We start from the raw sequence: 16094 nt of genomic DNA, 5'->3' as shown, positions 1-16094 counted from the left end.
AAAAAAAAAAATAAAAAAAATGCAAAAACGCAAACGCAGGAATTATAATTCCTATCCAAACACTCACTAAATTTTAAGATTTCATTAATTTATTTTATTTATTTTTTTTGATTGATAAGCATACAATTTATTATTTATATGTTTTTTAAAAAAATATATATAACTAGTGCAGAAAATTTAATTATTTGATAAGCATACAGTTTATTATTATTTATATATTTATGTTTCATTTAATATCTTTTTTTTTTTTTTTTGAAGCCTCATTTAATATCTTATGACTTCTCAAAAACATTTCTGACTCCGCCCCTGGTTCCTTTTACGTGTCTCTCTTTTTGGGCTTAATGATATTTTTAACGATGCTTGTAACTTCTACTACGACTTCAATGCCATTTGTTCTTATTTTATGCACTATTAACATGGACCGTTGACTTCCACATTTGTATCCTAGTGTTTTATGAGTACCAATGCTGCGTCATGAGCATATCCCTAGAGACAACATCAATCAAGACTCTCTTTTTTTTTTGAGAAGAAATCAAGACTCTTTTTAGTGTTCCTTAATTAGTTGTATGTATATGGCTGCTTCCAGCAGAGATATGGCTGAATCTCCGCCCCCTCCTAATAAGGCTACCGAGGAAGAGTTACGGTCAAAGAGTATCCAAGAACTGGTCATCAATGGTGGACAGCCACCAGATAATTATGTTTACAAAAACAGTACAGGAGGAGTGCCTGATGTTCATACTCCTAATTTGAATGAAATTCCAGTCATAGACCTTGGTAACCTCAAATCTTCGGCAACCACAGTAGAAGAAGAGCTAGAGAAGCTTCGGTCTGCTCTCAGTTCATGGGGTTGCTTTCAGGTTTGATTTCATAGCACTTGCTGATTAACAGCAACCTATATATTGTTCTATAGAGTTACCAGGTTCACATAGTTATATTTGGACATGGAGACTCAAATTTAAATGACAATTTTAGGCTCTCTATAAGCTACAATTACTATTCTTTGTTTAGTACTGCTAGTTTTTTTTTTTTTTTTTTTTTTTACATTTATTGATTATTTATTTTATATATTTAATAATAAAGTATTATCTATTAAATATTTATTATATTAAAAAACCAACAATAAAATTGATCCTACTAAAAACCAACCTTCCTCTAAGTTGATGTTCATGTTTGATGCCGATTAATGAATATTATGAATTTTGACACTCTAAATCATCTAGAAAATAATTAAATATATATCCGAATGGAAGGAAATTAGTTCAAAGCTTAAAATTGACAATTATGATACTGCTATGCTATCTTAATTTAAGTAATAAGTTATGGATTATCAAAAAAAAAAAGTAATAAGTTATTGATTCTATTCTTTCCACGTTTCATACTTCTAACTTTTGAAATGGTCGACTCTCAACCATTGACATCTTTCAGCCAAAAAATAATATAGACCTTTCATCATTCTTATAACATACTCATGAGTTGGTTTTGGATTTTCAGGCAATAAATCATGGAATGACAAGTTCATTTCTAGACAAAGTCCATGAAGTTACCAAGCAATTCTTTTCACTTCCAATGGATGAGAAGCGTAAATACTCCAGAGAAGCCAACAACATCGAAGGTTATGGAAATGATATCATCTTTTCAGACCATCAAATACTTGATTGGACTGACCGACTGATTCTCATGGTAAGCCCAGAAGACCAGCGAAAGTTCACATTTTGGCCTAATAATCCCACAGATTTCAGGTAATCAAATCATGTAATGTTTCCTTCTGAATAAAGAATACAACAGCAATTAATGGTCATTCCTTACAAATTTCAACAGCATAAACTTTTGACACTTAACAAATTTTAAATTAGAGTAACACTACAGGCACAAATTATTTTATAACATTTTTACAAAATGTTGATATGGCCAACTTTTTATTGGTTTTCATCTAACTACACCATTAACATTACCTTTTTATACTAATAATCGCCTACCACATCAGCAGTTTGTAAAACTTTTTGTAAAAAAATTTGTATATCTAGCATTATTCTTTAAAGTATTTTCATTTGGATTTCTTAAGTTTGAAATTTTGACCAAATTTGATTTCTCCTGAGTGACTAATATAACCATTAAGAGGGAGGAGAAAAAATTTAAAAACAAAAAATAAATAAAAAATAAAAACATCGTTTTTTTGACACTTAATGCTCAGATAAGCTATCAAGATGGATGAAAGGAAAATTGTGAAAACGGAATCAAACTTAATAGACTAAAATAAAAAATCTCAAATTAAATGGACGAAATTGAAAATACCCAAAATTTCATGGTGAAAAGTATAATTTAATCTTTCTGTTTTATTTTAACAATACCACCATAGAGTTTTCACTAGTAATGATTTCCCTACTTGTCTCAAAAATGATTTTAGCACCTTTAAATCTTTAACCACAATGACTTTCCCTTCCCTTGATTTTGTGTTCCATAACATCCATTAATTATAACATATGGTGGTGGCAGTAGTGAATGGCTGGCTCTCCAACAATAGAAAGGTAAAACTATAAGTCAAACTAATTAGTTACCAAAAAAATAAATAAAAACTGCAGGGATATTTTACTCAAGTATACAATGGTGTTGAGCCTCATAACTGAAGTCATCCTCAAAGCCATGGCAAAGTCACTAAATTTGGAGGATAACTGCTTTTTGGAGCAGATGGGAGAACGATCAACAATGTTTACAAGATTTAACTTATATCCTCCATGTCCAAGGCCTGATCTTGTTCTTGGCCTTAAACCACATGCAGATGGATCAGCAATCACCTTTGTTTTGCAAGACAAAGAGGTGGAAGGTCTCCAATTCCTGAAAGACAACCAGTGGATCAGAGTTCCAGTCATTCCTCAGGCTCTTCTTATAAATATAGGTGATCAAGCAGAGGTAATAGCTACGTACTGAGATTTTCACATGTTCAACATAACCCCCCAGTGTCTAGCAACTAGTGCCTACATATATTCTAAGCTATTCAAAAGTAATCAACATCTACACTCACACCAAGTTCACTTTTGATGACCCAAGTTGTACAATTTAGTTAATTACAACTAGAAACTATGCCTTTGAGAATATGTAAATTTGTTTTAGAATTGGTTTCGTATGATACAATTGGTTTCATATGATGCACAGATAATGAGTAATGGAATATTCAAGAGCCCAGTGCACAGAGTAGTGACAAATTCAGAAAGGGAGCGGATATCTGTGGCAGTGTTCTGTTCTCCAGACTCTGATATAGAGATTGAACCAATAGGCAGGTTGGTCAATGACTCCAGGCCGATACTATACAAAAAGGTGAAGAATTATGCTGATACTTATTTCCAGTACTACCAGCAGGGAAAGAGAGCAATTGATGCAGTGAGATACTAGTTTTTGTACCTTTTTTCTCTTGTGGTTTGTATTAATAAAGATCTGTTGGTCCATTTAAATATTAATGAATAAATAAATGGATATATTTCTAATTATTATATATTATTTATTTAGATTAAAATGGGTTGATAAATGAAAACAGGAGTGAGTTTCAATTTGTTAGTGGAGAGTTAGTAGCTTGTGCTCTAAATAGACCTCTTAAGTATGGGACAAAATGTCAATAACTTTATAACTCAACTAGTTAGCATTTTTGTATATCAAAATTATAAGGTAAATGAGTACGACTAGGCACAAGTAGAGGTAGGACCCACATGCTTTCTCTTATTTTTTTTCTAAATATATAAAACATTGATTGATTGCTTAATTGAGTAACAAATAAAATATATAAATAAAAATAAAAAAGTAATAAAACTATTAAATATCCTTATTAGTTTTTTTTTTTTTTTTAGAAATAATTACAACATACTACTAACCCTGCAGCTCGAACCATTTCCTCCCTAAACCCCCAAGCACTTTATACATGAGGAGGTGTCAATTCAGCTATAAGGCCTTTGGATAAATATCCTTATTAGTAAGTGGTCTATATTAGTATAATTCACGATCATTCAAGTCAAATAAGTTTAGTAGGATCCAACTAGTTTAACTGGTAAAATTTCTGATGGTTTAATAAAAGATTTATAGTTCAATCTCAACCTACACCAAAAACCTATTGGTGTCTTGGTTTAGTGATAAAGAATTATCATTATGGACGAACGTCATAGGTTGAAACTCTTTAAAAAAAAATTCAAATAAGTTTAATAAAGAACGGCTGAAATGAGAAAAAATATACACAATCATAGTTGTGAAAGTGAAAATTGTATCACGAATTTTTTTTTTTTTTTTTTTTGGGAAAATGCCAAAGGTAATACAAGTTTTACTACATGAAACTAACAAACTAATGTGACAATAAATACAATTGATAGATTTCAACCACCTCATCAGTTTGTAAGACCAATTTAATAAAACTTGTAGTACCTATAACACTACTCATTTTTATTTAAATATGACTTATAAATGATAATCAAATATATGACTTATGAATAATGAACACTTTATGAAAAGTATAAATATATCAAAGGAATATTTGTTACAAACTTGTGGGTCCGGGAAGTTTACAATCCGGCCCAAACTCTATCTGGGCCCAAGGCCCGTGCCGAGGAGGTCTTTTGCCGAGGACGAATGATCGATGGCCGGGGTGTCAAGAGGAACGGCTGAGAAACTACCCTATCCTCGGCACTCCAGAACTTCAATGGGAAGATCAACGTCTTGGTGAAGGCTACCCCCAAACAGCCCCCTGAAAGGGATGTGAGTGGAATGGGGCCCACAGGGGAGTAGGGTGTAAAATTGGATCAAGGAAAATGCGTCCCCTCCGCATTAAATGCACCTGCCAACGTCCAGATCCGGTTAATGAGAAAAGACGTTTGGACGGTGTAGCTTCGATCTTCGCAACTAGTAGAAAGTAAGAGGAGACGGTTGATGGGATGGATACAGAAATAAGCACCTGCCTGACCAACAAGTGGAGGGCTAGGATCAACCAAGAAGGACTATATAATGAAAAGGTAGGTGCACCAAACAAGGGGCTGGGAAAAATGGCCAAAAACCAGAGCCTCTCAGCCCGCCTCCTGGAGAAAGACTCCTAGGGCGAAAATAACTTAGCTATGTATGAACATCACTAAAAGACTCACCGCCTGGTGACTAAGGCCTAACCTTTCAAACCCACGCTCTACAAATGATATTGTTTGGGCCTTTTTACGTGTGAACCCAACACTGTTGTGGTTCGATACGAATCGTGTCCTTACAATTGGCGCCGTCTGTGGGAAAGGCTTGTGTGTTGGCATAGGCAGTGGGTCGAGAGAGTTCCTTTGCCATTTCTAACTGTTGACTATAGAGTTCTAATGTAAAGTTCCGCTAGGGGCTATGATTATTGACTAGGGGCTATGTTTGCTAGCGTCAGTCGCTTAGATGGCTCTAGGGGCTTGGCCGAGGATCTAATTCCCCTAAAGCCAAGGTCCCACGCCAAAAACTGAGTTTTGGACAAAACCAAGGTATTGTATGGTCCTCGGACTCAAACCTATGGGGAAACCAACTACTTGGATGAGAAAAACTGAGTTTTGGACAGAACCAAGGTATTGTATGGTCCTCGGACTCAAACCTATGGGAAAACCAACTACTTGGATGAGAAAAACTGAGTTTTGGACAGAACCAAGGTATTGTATGGTCCTCAGACTCAAACCTATGGGGAAACCAACTACTTGGATGAGAAAAACTGAGTTTTGGACAGAATCAAGGTATTGTATGGTCCTCGGACTCAAACCTATGGGAAAACCAACTACTTGGATGAGAAAAACTGAGTTTTGGACAGAACCAAGGTATTGTATGGTCCTCGGACTCAAACCTATGGAAAAACCAACTACTTGGATGAGAAAGGGAAAACCAACTACTTGGATGAGAAAACTGAGTTTTGGACAGAATCAAGGTATTGTATGGTCCTCGGACTCAAACCTATAGGAAAACCAACTACTTGGATGAGAAAACTGAGTTTTGGACAGAACCAAGGTATTGTATGGTCCTCGGACTCAAACCTATGGGAAAACCAACTACTTGGATGAGAAAACTGAGTTTTGGACAAAAACAAGGTATTGTATAGTCCTCGGACTCAAACCTATGGGAAAACCAACTACTTGGATGAGAAAACTGAGTTTTGGACAGAATCAAGGTATTGTATGGTCCTCGGATTCAAACCTATGGGAAAACCAACTACTTGGATGAGAAAACTGAGTTTTGGACAGAACCAAGGTATTGTATGATCCTCGGACTCAAACCTATGGGGAAACCAACTATTTGGATGAGAAAAACTGAGTTTTGGACAGAACCAAGGTATTGTATGGTCCTCGGACTCAAACCTATGGGGAAACCAACTGCTTGGATGAGGAAAACTGAGTTTTGGACAGAACCAAGGTATTGTATGGTCCTCGGACTCAAACCTATCGGAAAACCAACTGCTTGGATAAGGAAAACTGAATTTTGGACAGAACCAAGGTATTGTATGGTCCTCGGACTCAAACCTATGGGAAAACCAACTACTTGGATGAGAAAACTGAGTTTTGGACAAAACCAAGGTATTGTATGGTCCTCAGACTCAATCCTATGGGGAAACCAACCACTTTCATGAAACCTAGGCACTAAGCAGGACGTGGCAGTTACACGTGATATCTAAAATGATGCCTATATCTTAGTTGAATGGGGGTTAGAAATGAGTCTAAAGGCTCTGCGGGTGCAAGTAAGCTAGGGTTTTGAAACATGATGTTAAATGTATTGCATGCATAAATATTCGTACATGTTAAGATGAATCAGTGTAGAATTCATAAACAATATTACGTATCAACGAGGACAGCTAACAAGTAACCAGGAGGAAAAAGGAAAAACAAGATTTCATATATACATGTTCAAACACTTTCAAATTATTAACATATTAGAAAGTTTTTGAAATAAAAAGAAACAGGTTAATCGTTAAACTAAAAACGAATACAAAAGCCTAGCCAGGATTTCTACTTTTTTAGTTTTACGTCAGTCATGTCCTGGGAGGAAGGAACGGGATCAGCTTCAACGCCCTGGAGGATAGTCCCTTCTGGGGAAGGCTGAGCAGGGTCAGCATTGGTACTCTGGGGGACCACAGCAAGGGGAATTGCCTATGACGGCTGGGCAAGTGTGGTTGGCTCCTCAACACTAGGCATCTGAGAGCCAACCACCGGCTCAGTAGTCTCTTTAGGTGCCTCAGGATCCGTATGCTGAGATATTTCTATCACATCCTGAGATTCTCCCTCTTTAAGCATTTTGCCAGGAGAGCCGCTGACCTGTAAGTCTTCCGACTGAGTGACCCCTTCCTCGGGTTGGTCACCCGTAGCCACAGTGCTAGAGGAAGTGGCCTCGCGGATGGCTGTAGGGTAGAACACGTTCTCCGCCTTCCACAGATCAGATGAAGCATCCACCCCAGCTAGCTTCAATGCCTCTTCCCAAACCTGAGAGCAATAAAACCTGCATACTCCAGGAATCTGGGCCTTAAGGGTGGCTTGGGTTTCAGCCACTCCCATATTATAACCGTCATCCTCGGCCGTTTCCTTAGCAGCCTCTGCGTCATTCCTGGCAAACTCGGCCTCCTGCTTGGCCCTTAGGGCTTCCTCACGGGCGTATTCTGCCACCCCTTTGTCATGCATAGCCGCGGCCAGCTGCTTATTTAAACCCTCGATCAGGTCTTTGGCTATTCGCAACTGGTCCTCGGCTTCAAGTACGTGCTTTCTTTGGTCCTCGGCCTGTTTTTGGGCGCTACCTAGGCCCGCCGAGACGTTATCCCTCTCACGGATAGTTATTGTTAAGTCAGCCTTGACTTTGGCAAGTTCATCCTCAGAGGCTTCGAGAGTCTTCGAGGCCGTTATGCGCCTCTTGCGTTCGTTCTCGGCCACCTTACTCCTGTTATTCACCTCTTCCTCCATCCTATAGGTTGCCTGAAGAGCCTGGCAAGGGAGATGAGCGTGTAGTTAGTGGCAAACCAATGGCAAGAGTTAATAAGGCTTTAGGTTTCAAGAAATCTTACCATGCCCAAGTACCTCTTAGTACTGAGGAAGACCTCCTGCATCCTCATTTTCCTCAGTTCATCCATGTCATTAGGGAGCAACATGGTTCTCCCTAATGCGTCTGCCACGTAGCCACCCTCGCCATCTCCAAGGTCCCTCAGGGATGCCGTTTCCAGTAATGGACCCCCGTGAAGCATTGGGGCAGGAAGCCAGGCACTCGGTAAGGACTGGGCCTCAATCCCCTTTCCCTTGCCTTGAGAAGTTTGGACTTCAGTCTCTTTGCCCTTGCCCTGGTGTCCAATCTTCAGTTGTTTTGTGCGCGGAGCCTCATCCTTCTCCTTAGAAGGTTGGAATTTTCCCTCGTCCGTGACTTCCTTGCCCTTGGGGCTCCTCTTTCTCTTTGAATCAACGCCTTCAGGTCGAGGAGGCTGAGCTGGTTGGGAGGAGGCAGGAAGTTCGGGGCGGAGGGATTGTTGCCGTGACTTGGTGGAAGATGACCTGGTCTGGATAGTAGGGGGCCGAGGTGGTGGAGGAGGAGCATCGGGTTGTGGCATTTCCTGCGTATCCTTCCCAGGTTGGCCCTCGAGGAGTTGGAGAAGGGGGGTCAAGAGTTTTCTCTTGAGTCCCATTTCGGCTTGAGAAGAGGTGCCTATTGACGACAATTCCGGCTCGGACAAGGCTAGGTCACCTATATCACCAGAAGGATCCTCGGATTGATAAACTAGGTCAAATACCCCAAAACCTTCCTCGGACCGATCTGGCTTGCCTTCGTCCTCTGCTACTTGATGAGACGAGGAGGGGCCCACCTATGGGATGTTCTCGGGGACAGCTGGCTCCTGGGAGATTAAAAATCCCATTTCGACCACGGTAATTTTTGGAAGCCAAGGACGGCGGGCGTTGATCACGTGCCTTGCGTCCGCAAATGAATCTGAACAGGAGGGTACCCTAGTATTTTGTGAGCTGCTCGGACTTAACCATCTCTATCATTCACAAAAACTGCCGCTTGTAAAACGGTCTCCAAGTCCGCCCGGTTGACTAAGTGAAAATGCCATGTGTAGGCGTGTAGATCTACAAAAAGACAAACACATATGCATGGTTAGTTACCGAACAACATTAGATTAGAATAGCGTAAAGGGTTATCCCCCTTCCATTCCCAGTACCCCACCTAGTTCTCCTTCTACTATGGGGCACGGATCGCCATCGTGCCATTCCCCAGAGACGATAAGGAAATCCTTGTTCAGTCCCTTGTTGGAGTCAGGGAGGCACTGGATTAACCGAACCCTTTCGTCCCTCGACCTCATGTAGTAGGTTTTCCCCTTCAATGTTTGGAGGTTATAGCACCAGTTCACGTCATGATGGGTCAGTCTTAACCCCATCTTCTCATTTAAAGCGTCCACGCAACCCAGAATCCTAAAAATGTTGTCGGTGCACTGGGTGGGGGCTAAACGGAAGTGTCTGAGGTAACCCCTCGTCACTGGCCCCATAGGAATTCTCATACCTCCCTCTACAAAGGCAAGGACGGGAATTACTACCACGCCCGTTTCCCTCTTATAGTGCCATTCCCCCATCTTACAGTGCTTCAGACTTACGTTTGGGGGAATCCTATAATCAACGATGAACTTATTCATCGTCTCTTCAGTATCGACTAATTTCCTCAGTCTCAATTTAGTCATCTTTGTGATTTATTAAACAAACCCGACCCGCGACGGGAAAGGAAAGGGAGCCAAAGAGAAATAAACCCAGAAAAGAAAAAGCACGAGTTAATGGAGGTAGGGAACTTACATAAGAGAAGAATTACGCTTCGGACAGGCTTTATGTGCTTGAGATAGACTTGAATTTGGGCGGAAGTTCAGATGAACCCAGAATACACGCACTAAAACTCTTAAGTGCAGAACTGAAGAGACGGATCCATCCCCAAAAAATCTTTTATACTTTCTAGGGTAACTGTACACCTTTTCCCGCCCAAAGAGACCAGGAGATCACCACCGTTCGATTTCCATCATACCGTAGAACGTGGGAAGCATAAAGCCGCCCGTATTTAATGAGGCCACGTTTTGCCTTCCAAGGGCTCTAGGAACGTGCCTTGGGCAGGTGAAAAGCCTCGGGAACCGATAGGTGACAAGGATTAACAAGCATTGGCAGATCTCTGATGTCATCAAAACCCTCATATCCATCCGAAGAGACGGATAGCAGGATTTTGAGGGGCTATTGTGGGTCTGGGAAGTTTACAATCCGGCCCAAACTCTATCTGGGCCCAAGGCCCGTGCCGAGGAGGTCTTTTGCCGAGGACGAATGATCGATGGCCGAGGTGTCAAGGGGAACGGCTGAGAAACTACCCTGTCCTCGGCACTCCAGAACTTCAATGGGAAGATCAACGTCTTGGTGAAGGCTACCCCCAAACAGCCCCCTGAAAGGGATGTGAGTGGAATGGGGCCCACAGGGGAGTAGTATGTAAAATTGGATCAAGGAAAATGCGTCCCTTCCGTATTAAATGCACCTGGCAACGTCCAGATCCGGTTAATGAGAAAAGACGTTTGGACGGTGTAGCTTCGATCTTCGCAACTAGTAGAAAGTAAGAGGAGACGGTTGATGGGATGGATACAGAAATAAGCACCTGCCTGACCAACAAGTGAAGGGCTAGGATCAACCAAGAAGGACTATATAATGAAAAGGTAGGTGCACCAAACAAGGGGCTGGGAAAAATGGCCAAAAACCAGAGCCTCCCAGCCCGCCTCTTGGAGAAAGACTCCTAGGGCAAAAATAACTTAGCTATGTATGAACATCACTAAAAGACTCACCGCCTGGTGACTAAGGCCTAACCTTTCAAACCCACGCTCTACAAATGATATTGTTTGGACCTTTTTACGTGCGAACCCAACACTGTTGTGGTTCGATACGAATCGTGTCCTTACAAAACTTATGATCTATTTAATAATTTATTTTGTCATCACTTTTGCAACAACAAGAAGCAAAATTTAGTTTCAAATTTGAGTTCAATTATGAATCCTCAACAAATTAATTAAGAACGGTCATATGTTTTTTTCTTTTTTTACTATTCTATTATGTCTAAAGTCATACTCTATTATTTTCCTTAAAAAAAAAAAGTTATTTTTTACTACGTACAATTGTTATTTTTAGATCTCTCTACTATTTTTTGTTCACGCAACTTGAATCAACCTCCTTTTTTCTTTCATCAGAGAATTAATAATTTAACCCAAAGCTTCACAATTTTTTTTGTACGAAAACACCCAAAAAAAAAATCCATGTTATTGACCCGTACAACCCAATATTTTATCCTATATATTTTAAGGGAGTACTAGTATTGATTCAATAGCCATTATGGTATATAATGCTAGGAGAATGCAACATTCGCTGCAAAACCTGGAGCACAAGTTTGGGTAGAATAACCATTGATGCAGATCTTGTTAGTAGTAGCAAATATTCAAGTGAGACCTTTGAAATTCTAGGAGGGGAAAGGCTCTATGTTTCAAGTAAGGGTCATGGGAATAATAATCCATTTTAGTCTAATAAGTTTCTTATTGGGTTTGGTGGAGCCTAATTATGTTTGATCCGAATCATGACTCGTCCAATATAAAAGTACTACTAGTTTTGTATTTACTCTAGGTGGTACAGCTATATCTTTGGCTTCAAATCTACAAAAGATTGTTGTTCTGTCTAGTACATAAGCTAAAAGAGATGATTTGGCTACACAGTTCTTGGATGAATTGGGAAAGAAACAAGAAATGGGCATTCTACACAGTAACAATCAGAGCGCAATTTTTATTGCTAAAAATTCTTCTTTTCATTTGAAGTCGAAGCATATACAAATGAGATATCACTTTATTCGTTATCTTGTTGAAGATGGACTGCTGATACTTGAGAAGATTTGTAAATCTAAGAATCCGACAGATATGTTGACTAAGAATGTCACCATTGAGAAGTTGAAGTTGTGTGCAGCTTCAATTGGTCTTCTAGCTTGAGGACAAGAGGATGAGTTGCAGTGATGAGAGATTGTGTTTGGAGGCATGCTGCTGATATTGGTGATTGAACTAGTCTCCAAGTGGGAGATTTGTTGGGTTTTATGGAGCCTAGTTGTGTTTGATCCGAATTATAACCCGACCCAATATAAAAGTGCTACAATTTTAGTGAGTGTTTTTTTTTAGGCTTAGCCCATGGAACAGAGGCTTGGGCTGATAGTTAAAAAGCCAAAGCGCTCATTTGTAGCCCATTGAGAATCTTATGCACAAGATAGAAAAATTGTTGTTTAGGAAATTAGGCTTCTGTGATTTGTTTTGAGAGAGAAAATAGTATTACCGCATCTTGTATTTTTCACTGTGAATAGTGAAATATCTACAACCTGCAAATTGTCAAACCATGTAAATATTGTCTTGTGTGATTGTTTTCTTTGGCACATTTTTTTTTTTTCTATTTTTGCATCTCACAAGAACCTCATCCATTTATAAGATCGACGGTATGTCGGCCCAACGACCAAAAATAAAGCCTTTAAGCGCTTTGGAGTTTGAAATGCATATAATAGTCTACACTCCAACCACCCTGAACATAACCTCAATATTGAACATACAGCATCTGCTTTCTTTCATACTCTTAACATGGCCGACTCTGCTCCTGCTTTCAAGACACCGATGGTGCAGAAAAGTGTCCAAGAATTAGACCTCAATGGCGATGAACTTCCAGAAAAATATATTCGTAAGGATAGGGATGGTGGAGACTTGGATGTTCCATTGGTGGAGATTCCAGTTGTCAATCTTGGTCTGCTCTCATCTTTGTCAACCAGCAAAGAAGAGCTGCAGAAACTTCGATCAGCTCTAAGCACATGGGGCTGCTTTCAGGTCGTCTCTTAACCCCAACACTCAATATTACTTCTATACTATCCAATACAAGCCATCATATTGACATCCACTAAATTTTACTATCTGGGTCTATCATAGATCACAAAAGCAGTGTTCTAAAGCTCGTTAAGTCAACTCCAAACAAATCAATAAATGAATATAAACAAAACTCAGTTCTATAGCTAGCCCAAGAAACTTCTAGTAATTTGCAAATATCTGTACTATTTTGTTATACTTATAAACAATGATTAAAAGTTACATTGCAATTAGTTTGTTTGTTTAAATACTTGATTCAAAAACAATATCTTGCATCAATACTTGATTCAAGGGATCTACCAATAGGTTTTCTCTATTTTGCATCAATACTTGATTCAAAAACAATATCTTGAACTAAATGGGTATTGGTTTTCATTGGCCAAAATAATTGAAAATGAATCCTTATTTTCCAGGGTTTCACCAATAGGTTATATCTTAGATTATGCTTATTTTGTGTACTATTTCTTTTTTGTTCCAGTCATGTCCATACATGCTCAAAAGGTTGTTTGAGGTGTTTCAGGTAATCAACCATGGTATGACACCATCATTTCTAGATGAAGTTCGTGATGTTACGAAGCAATTTTTTGCACTTCCAATGGAAGAGAAGCGAAAATACTCCAGAGAAGCTGATGGCATAGAAGGCTATGGAAATGACATGATCCTTTCAGAGGAACAAATACTTGATTGGACCGACCGATTGTATATTACGTTAAATCCAGAACAGCGAAGGCTCAAGTTTTGGCCTGAAAATCCCAAAGCTTTTAGGTAACCATATTAAGTATTTGCAAGCAAAGTACATTTAGGAAATTGGCAGTTATACCAAATGAATTATTTTTTTTCCATGGTGATTATTCATCTATTTACAATATAAACAGTGAATGCTTGTTTCTAACAGCGTACTTATTGAGATAAGTATAAAATGCCTTCAGACATTAAAGTTCTGCATAAACAGAAGTGCTGAAACTTCTAATGAAAAGTACATTACAAAGCATAAAGTGATTAAAAATGTTAAAATCACTGAAGGTACTTAGCCTATGTTGTAAATTTCATCTACTTAGTTTTTCAATTAGACCTTTCAACCTTCAAAGAGTAAGTTCTTTTCCTATTCCTGTTGTTGCTTCCTGTCCTACCTACTGCTATTATTGCTAATGCTCCTCTGCGTGCTTTTCCTTCAGTTCTAAAAATTTGAGAATGATCCTCTTTTGCAATAACAAAAGAAAAAAACTCAAAGGACACTTTCCAACCACAATGACGTAGGGCATCATATACATCATTAGAGGGTTTTACTTTGTATTGTTGTAATTATCAGAATTTTCTAGAAAAGGTTTTAATCATTGTTTTGGAGAGTTATGAGGAGTATTTTAGTTAAATTGAGTCCTTATATGATGGGATGTTAATTAGAATGTTTTTAAGAATATTTTTGTTTAAAGAAAAGTTTTTTGGAGCCTTTAGATAGGCCTTAAGTTGTAAAATGAAAATTGAAGGTTCAGTACCAATAAATCTTTTGTTATCTATCTTTTCTAGTGGATTTCAAATCCTACATGCATTAACCCTTCTCTCGCTATCACGCTGCTTCACACACCTAGAAAGCATATTTGAGCAATCTAATGCAATTGCTCATGAACACTGCAGGGATATTCTAAATGATTATACTATCAAGTTGAGCATGGTGACTGAACTCATCCTTACGGCCATGGCAAGGTCACTGGACTTGGAGGATAACTGCTTTTTGGACCAATATGGAAAAGAAGCAACAATGACTGCAAGATTCAACTACTATCCAAAATGTCCAAGGCCGGATCTTGTACTAGGGGTCAAAGAGCATGCAGATGCATCAGCAATCACTTTTCTCTTGCAAGACAATGAAGTGGAAGGTCTTCAATTCCAGAAAGACAATCAGTGGTTTAAAGTTCCAATCATTCCTGAGGCTCTTCTCATTAATGTTGGTGATCAAGCAGAGGTAACCATTACTGAGATTGCATCATATTTACCATGTTCTAGAGTCGTTTAACGCACTCACATTTTAGGTATTCCATTAAGCCAAATGCAAATTAGATAGCTTCCAGGTTTGTGATGTGCGCCCTTGACATCAAATGCAGCCGTAACACAATGTTCACTTTAATGACTTATTGTTCAAATTACAATTTTAACTAGAGGTTCTGCCTCAAAGAATAAGTTTTTGTTATAAAAGCTAACGATATAGACCTATAAAAGCAGATTAATAAAATGAACTACTTATATTAATTGGTTCTGTATGGTACGCAGATAATGAGCAACGGAATTTTCAAGAGCCCAGTACACAAAGTGGTGACAAACTCAGAAAGGGAGAGGATTTCTTTGGCTGTGTTCTGCCTTCCTGGATTAAATGAAGAGATTGGACCAATTGATAGGTTGGTTGATGAATCAAGGCCAAGATTATACAAAAAGGTGAAAAACTACGTGGGTATTTATTTCGAGTACTACCAGCAAGGAAAGAGACCAATTGAAACAGTGAAAATTTAATTTTTGGTATCATTCTTTCTTGTGGTGTGCATCAGTGCATTTGAAAATGATTGCATCAGATTCAACAGACACAATGTTAAGAGGTTGAAAGCAGTTTTTCTGAAGCAATGTAATAAATCCTTGAGCATCTGTGCAAGAAGTCAAGGAAGACTCATATAATCAGTCTGATTTCATAAGTCGATAGCATTGGACAGTTTTCCATTGTCTTTTTTGTTTCTTTTTTCCTTGGATACATGTTATTCTTGTTTTCCAAAATTTAGAGTACTAACCACATATTTTTAAGGAGATATGAGAACAGGTATGACCTGTGTAGCCAAGGTTCCAGCAGAGATGAATACAGTTGCATCTTATGCTGGTTTGATGTTTCTCAAAGAAAGAAAACCTTCTTTTTAAGTGAGATCCTTTTGTCTCAGTCTTGGTGATCCACAGTAGCATAAGTCCTTCCCCAATAGCTAAAACCTAACCCCTCAACCTGACACTGTTTTACAGCCATAAGCTAACATTAGAACTTTGTAGGCACAAAAATGCACAAAGCAGTAAAGCACACCCTAATGACTTCAGGGCCAAATGACATCTCCTTCCCCCAAACACAGGGGGAGTGCAGTGAGATTAGTGGGGCAATCCTGTTTGGGTTTGTGAGTTATGAGTTATATATTTATATTTACCTAGTAAAGAAAAGTAGAAAAGAGCATAAACCACAGGTTTTTTG

General features: G+C 38.8%; 2 protein-coding genes across 2 annotated transcripts; both read left to right on the top strand.

The window, feature by feature from the left end:
• Positions 1 to 532: 532 nt before the first annotated feature.
• Positions 533 to 3401, top strand: LOC115957216 (protein SRG1-like). Its single transcript, XM_031075418.1, has 4 exons — positions 533 to 857; positions 1492 to 1739; positions 2580 to 2907; positions 3151 to 3401. Exons 1-4 carry the CDS (start codon positions 567 to 569, stop codon positions 3385 to 3387), a joined length of 1104 nt encoding a protein of 367 aa, XP_030931278.1. The 5' UTR covers positions 533 to 566; the 3' UTR covers positions 3388 to 3401.
• A 9151-nt stretch (positions 3402 to 12552) lies between these two features.
• On the top strand, positions 12553 to 15584 carry LOC115957208 (protein SRG1-like). Its single transcript, XM_031075411.1, has 4 exons — positions 12553 to 12847; positions 13404 to 13648; positions 14516 to 14843; positions 15149 to 15584. The coding sequence occupies exons 1-4, from the start codon at positions 12608 to 12610 to the stop codon at positions 15383 to 15385; spliced, it is 1050 nt and encodes a 349-aa protein (XP_030931271.1). The 5' UTR covers positions 12553 to 12607; the 3' UTR covers positions 15386 to 15584.
• The last annotated feature ends 510 nt before the right edge of the window (positions 15585 to 16094 follow it).

Source organism: Quercus lobata, chromosome 2, assembly GCF_001633185.2.
Source record: "Quercus lobata isolate SW786 chromosome 2, ValleyOak3.0 Primary Assembly, whole genome shotgun sequence".
NCBI lineage: Eukaryota > Viridiplantae > Streptophyta > Magnoliopsida > Fagales > Fagaceae > Quercus > Quercus lobata.
This window is presented reverse-complemented; position numbering and strand designations above follow the sequence as displayed.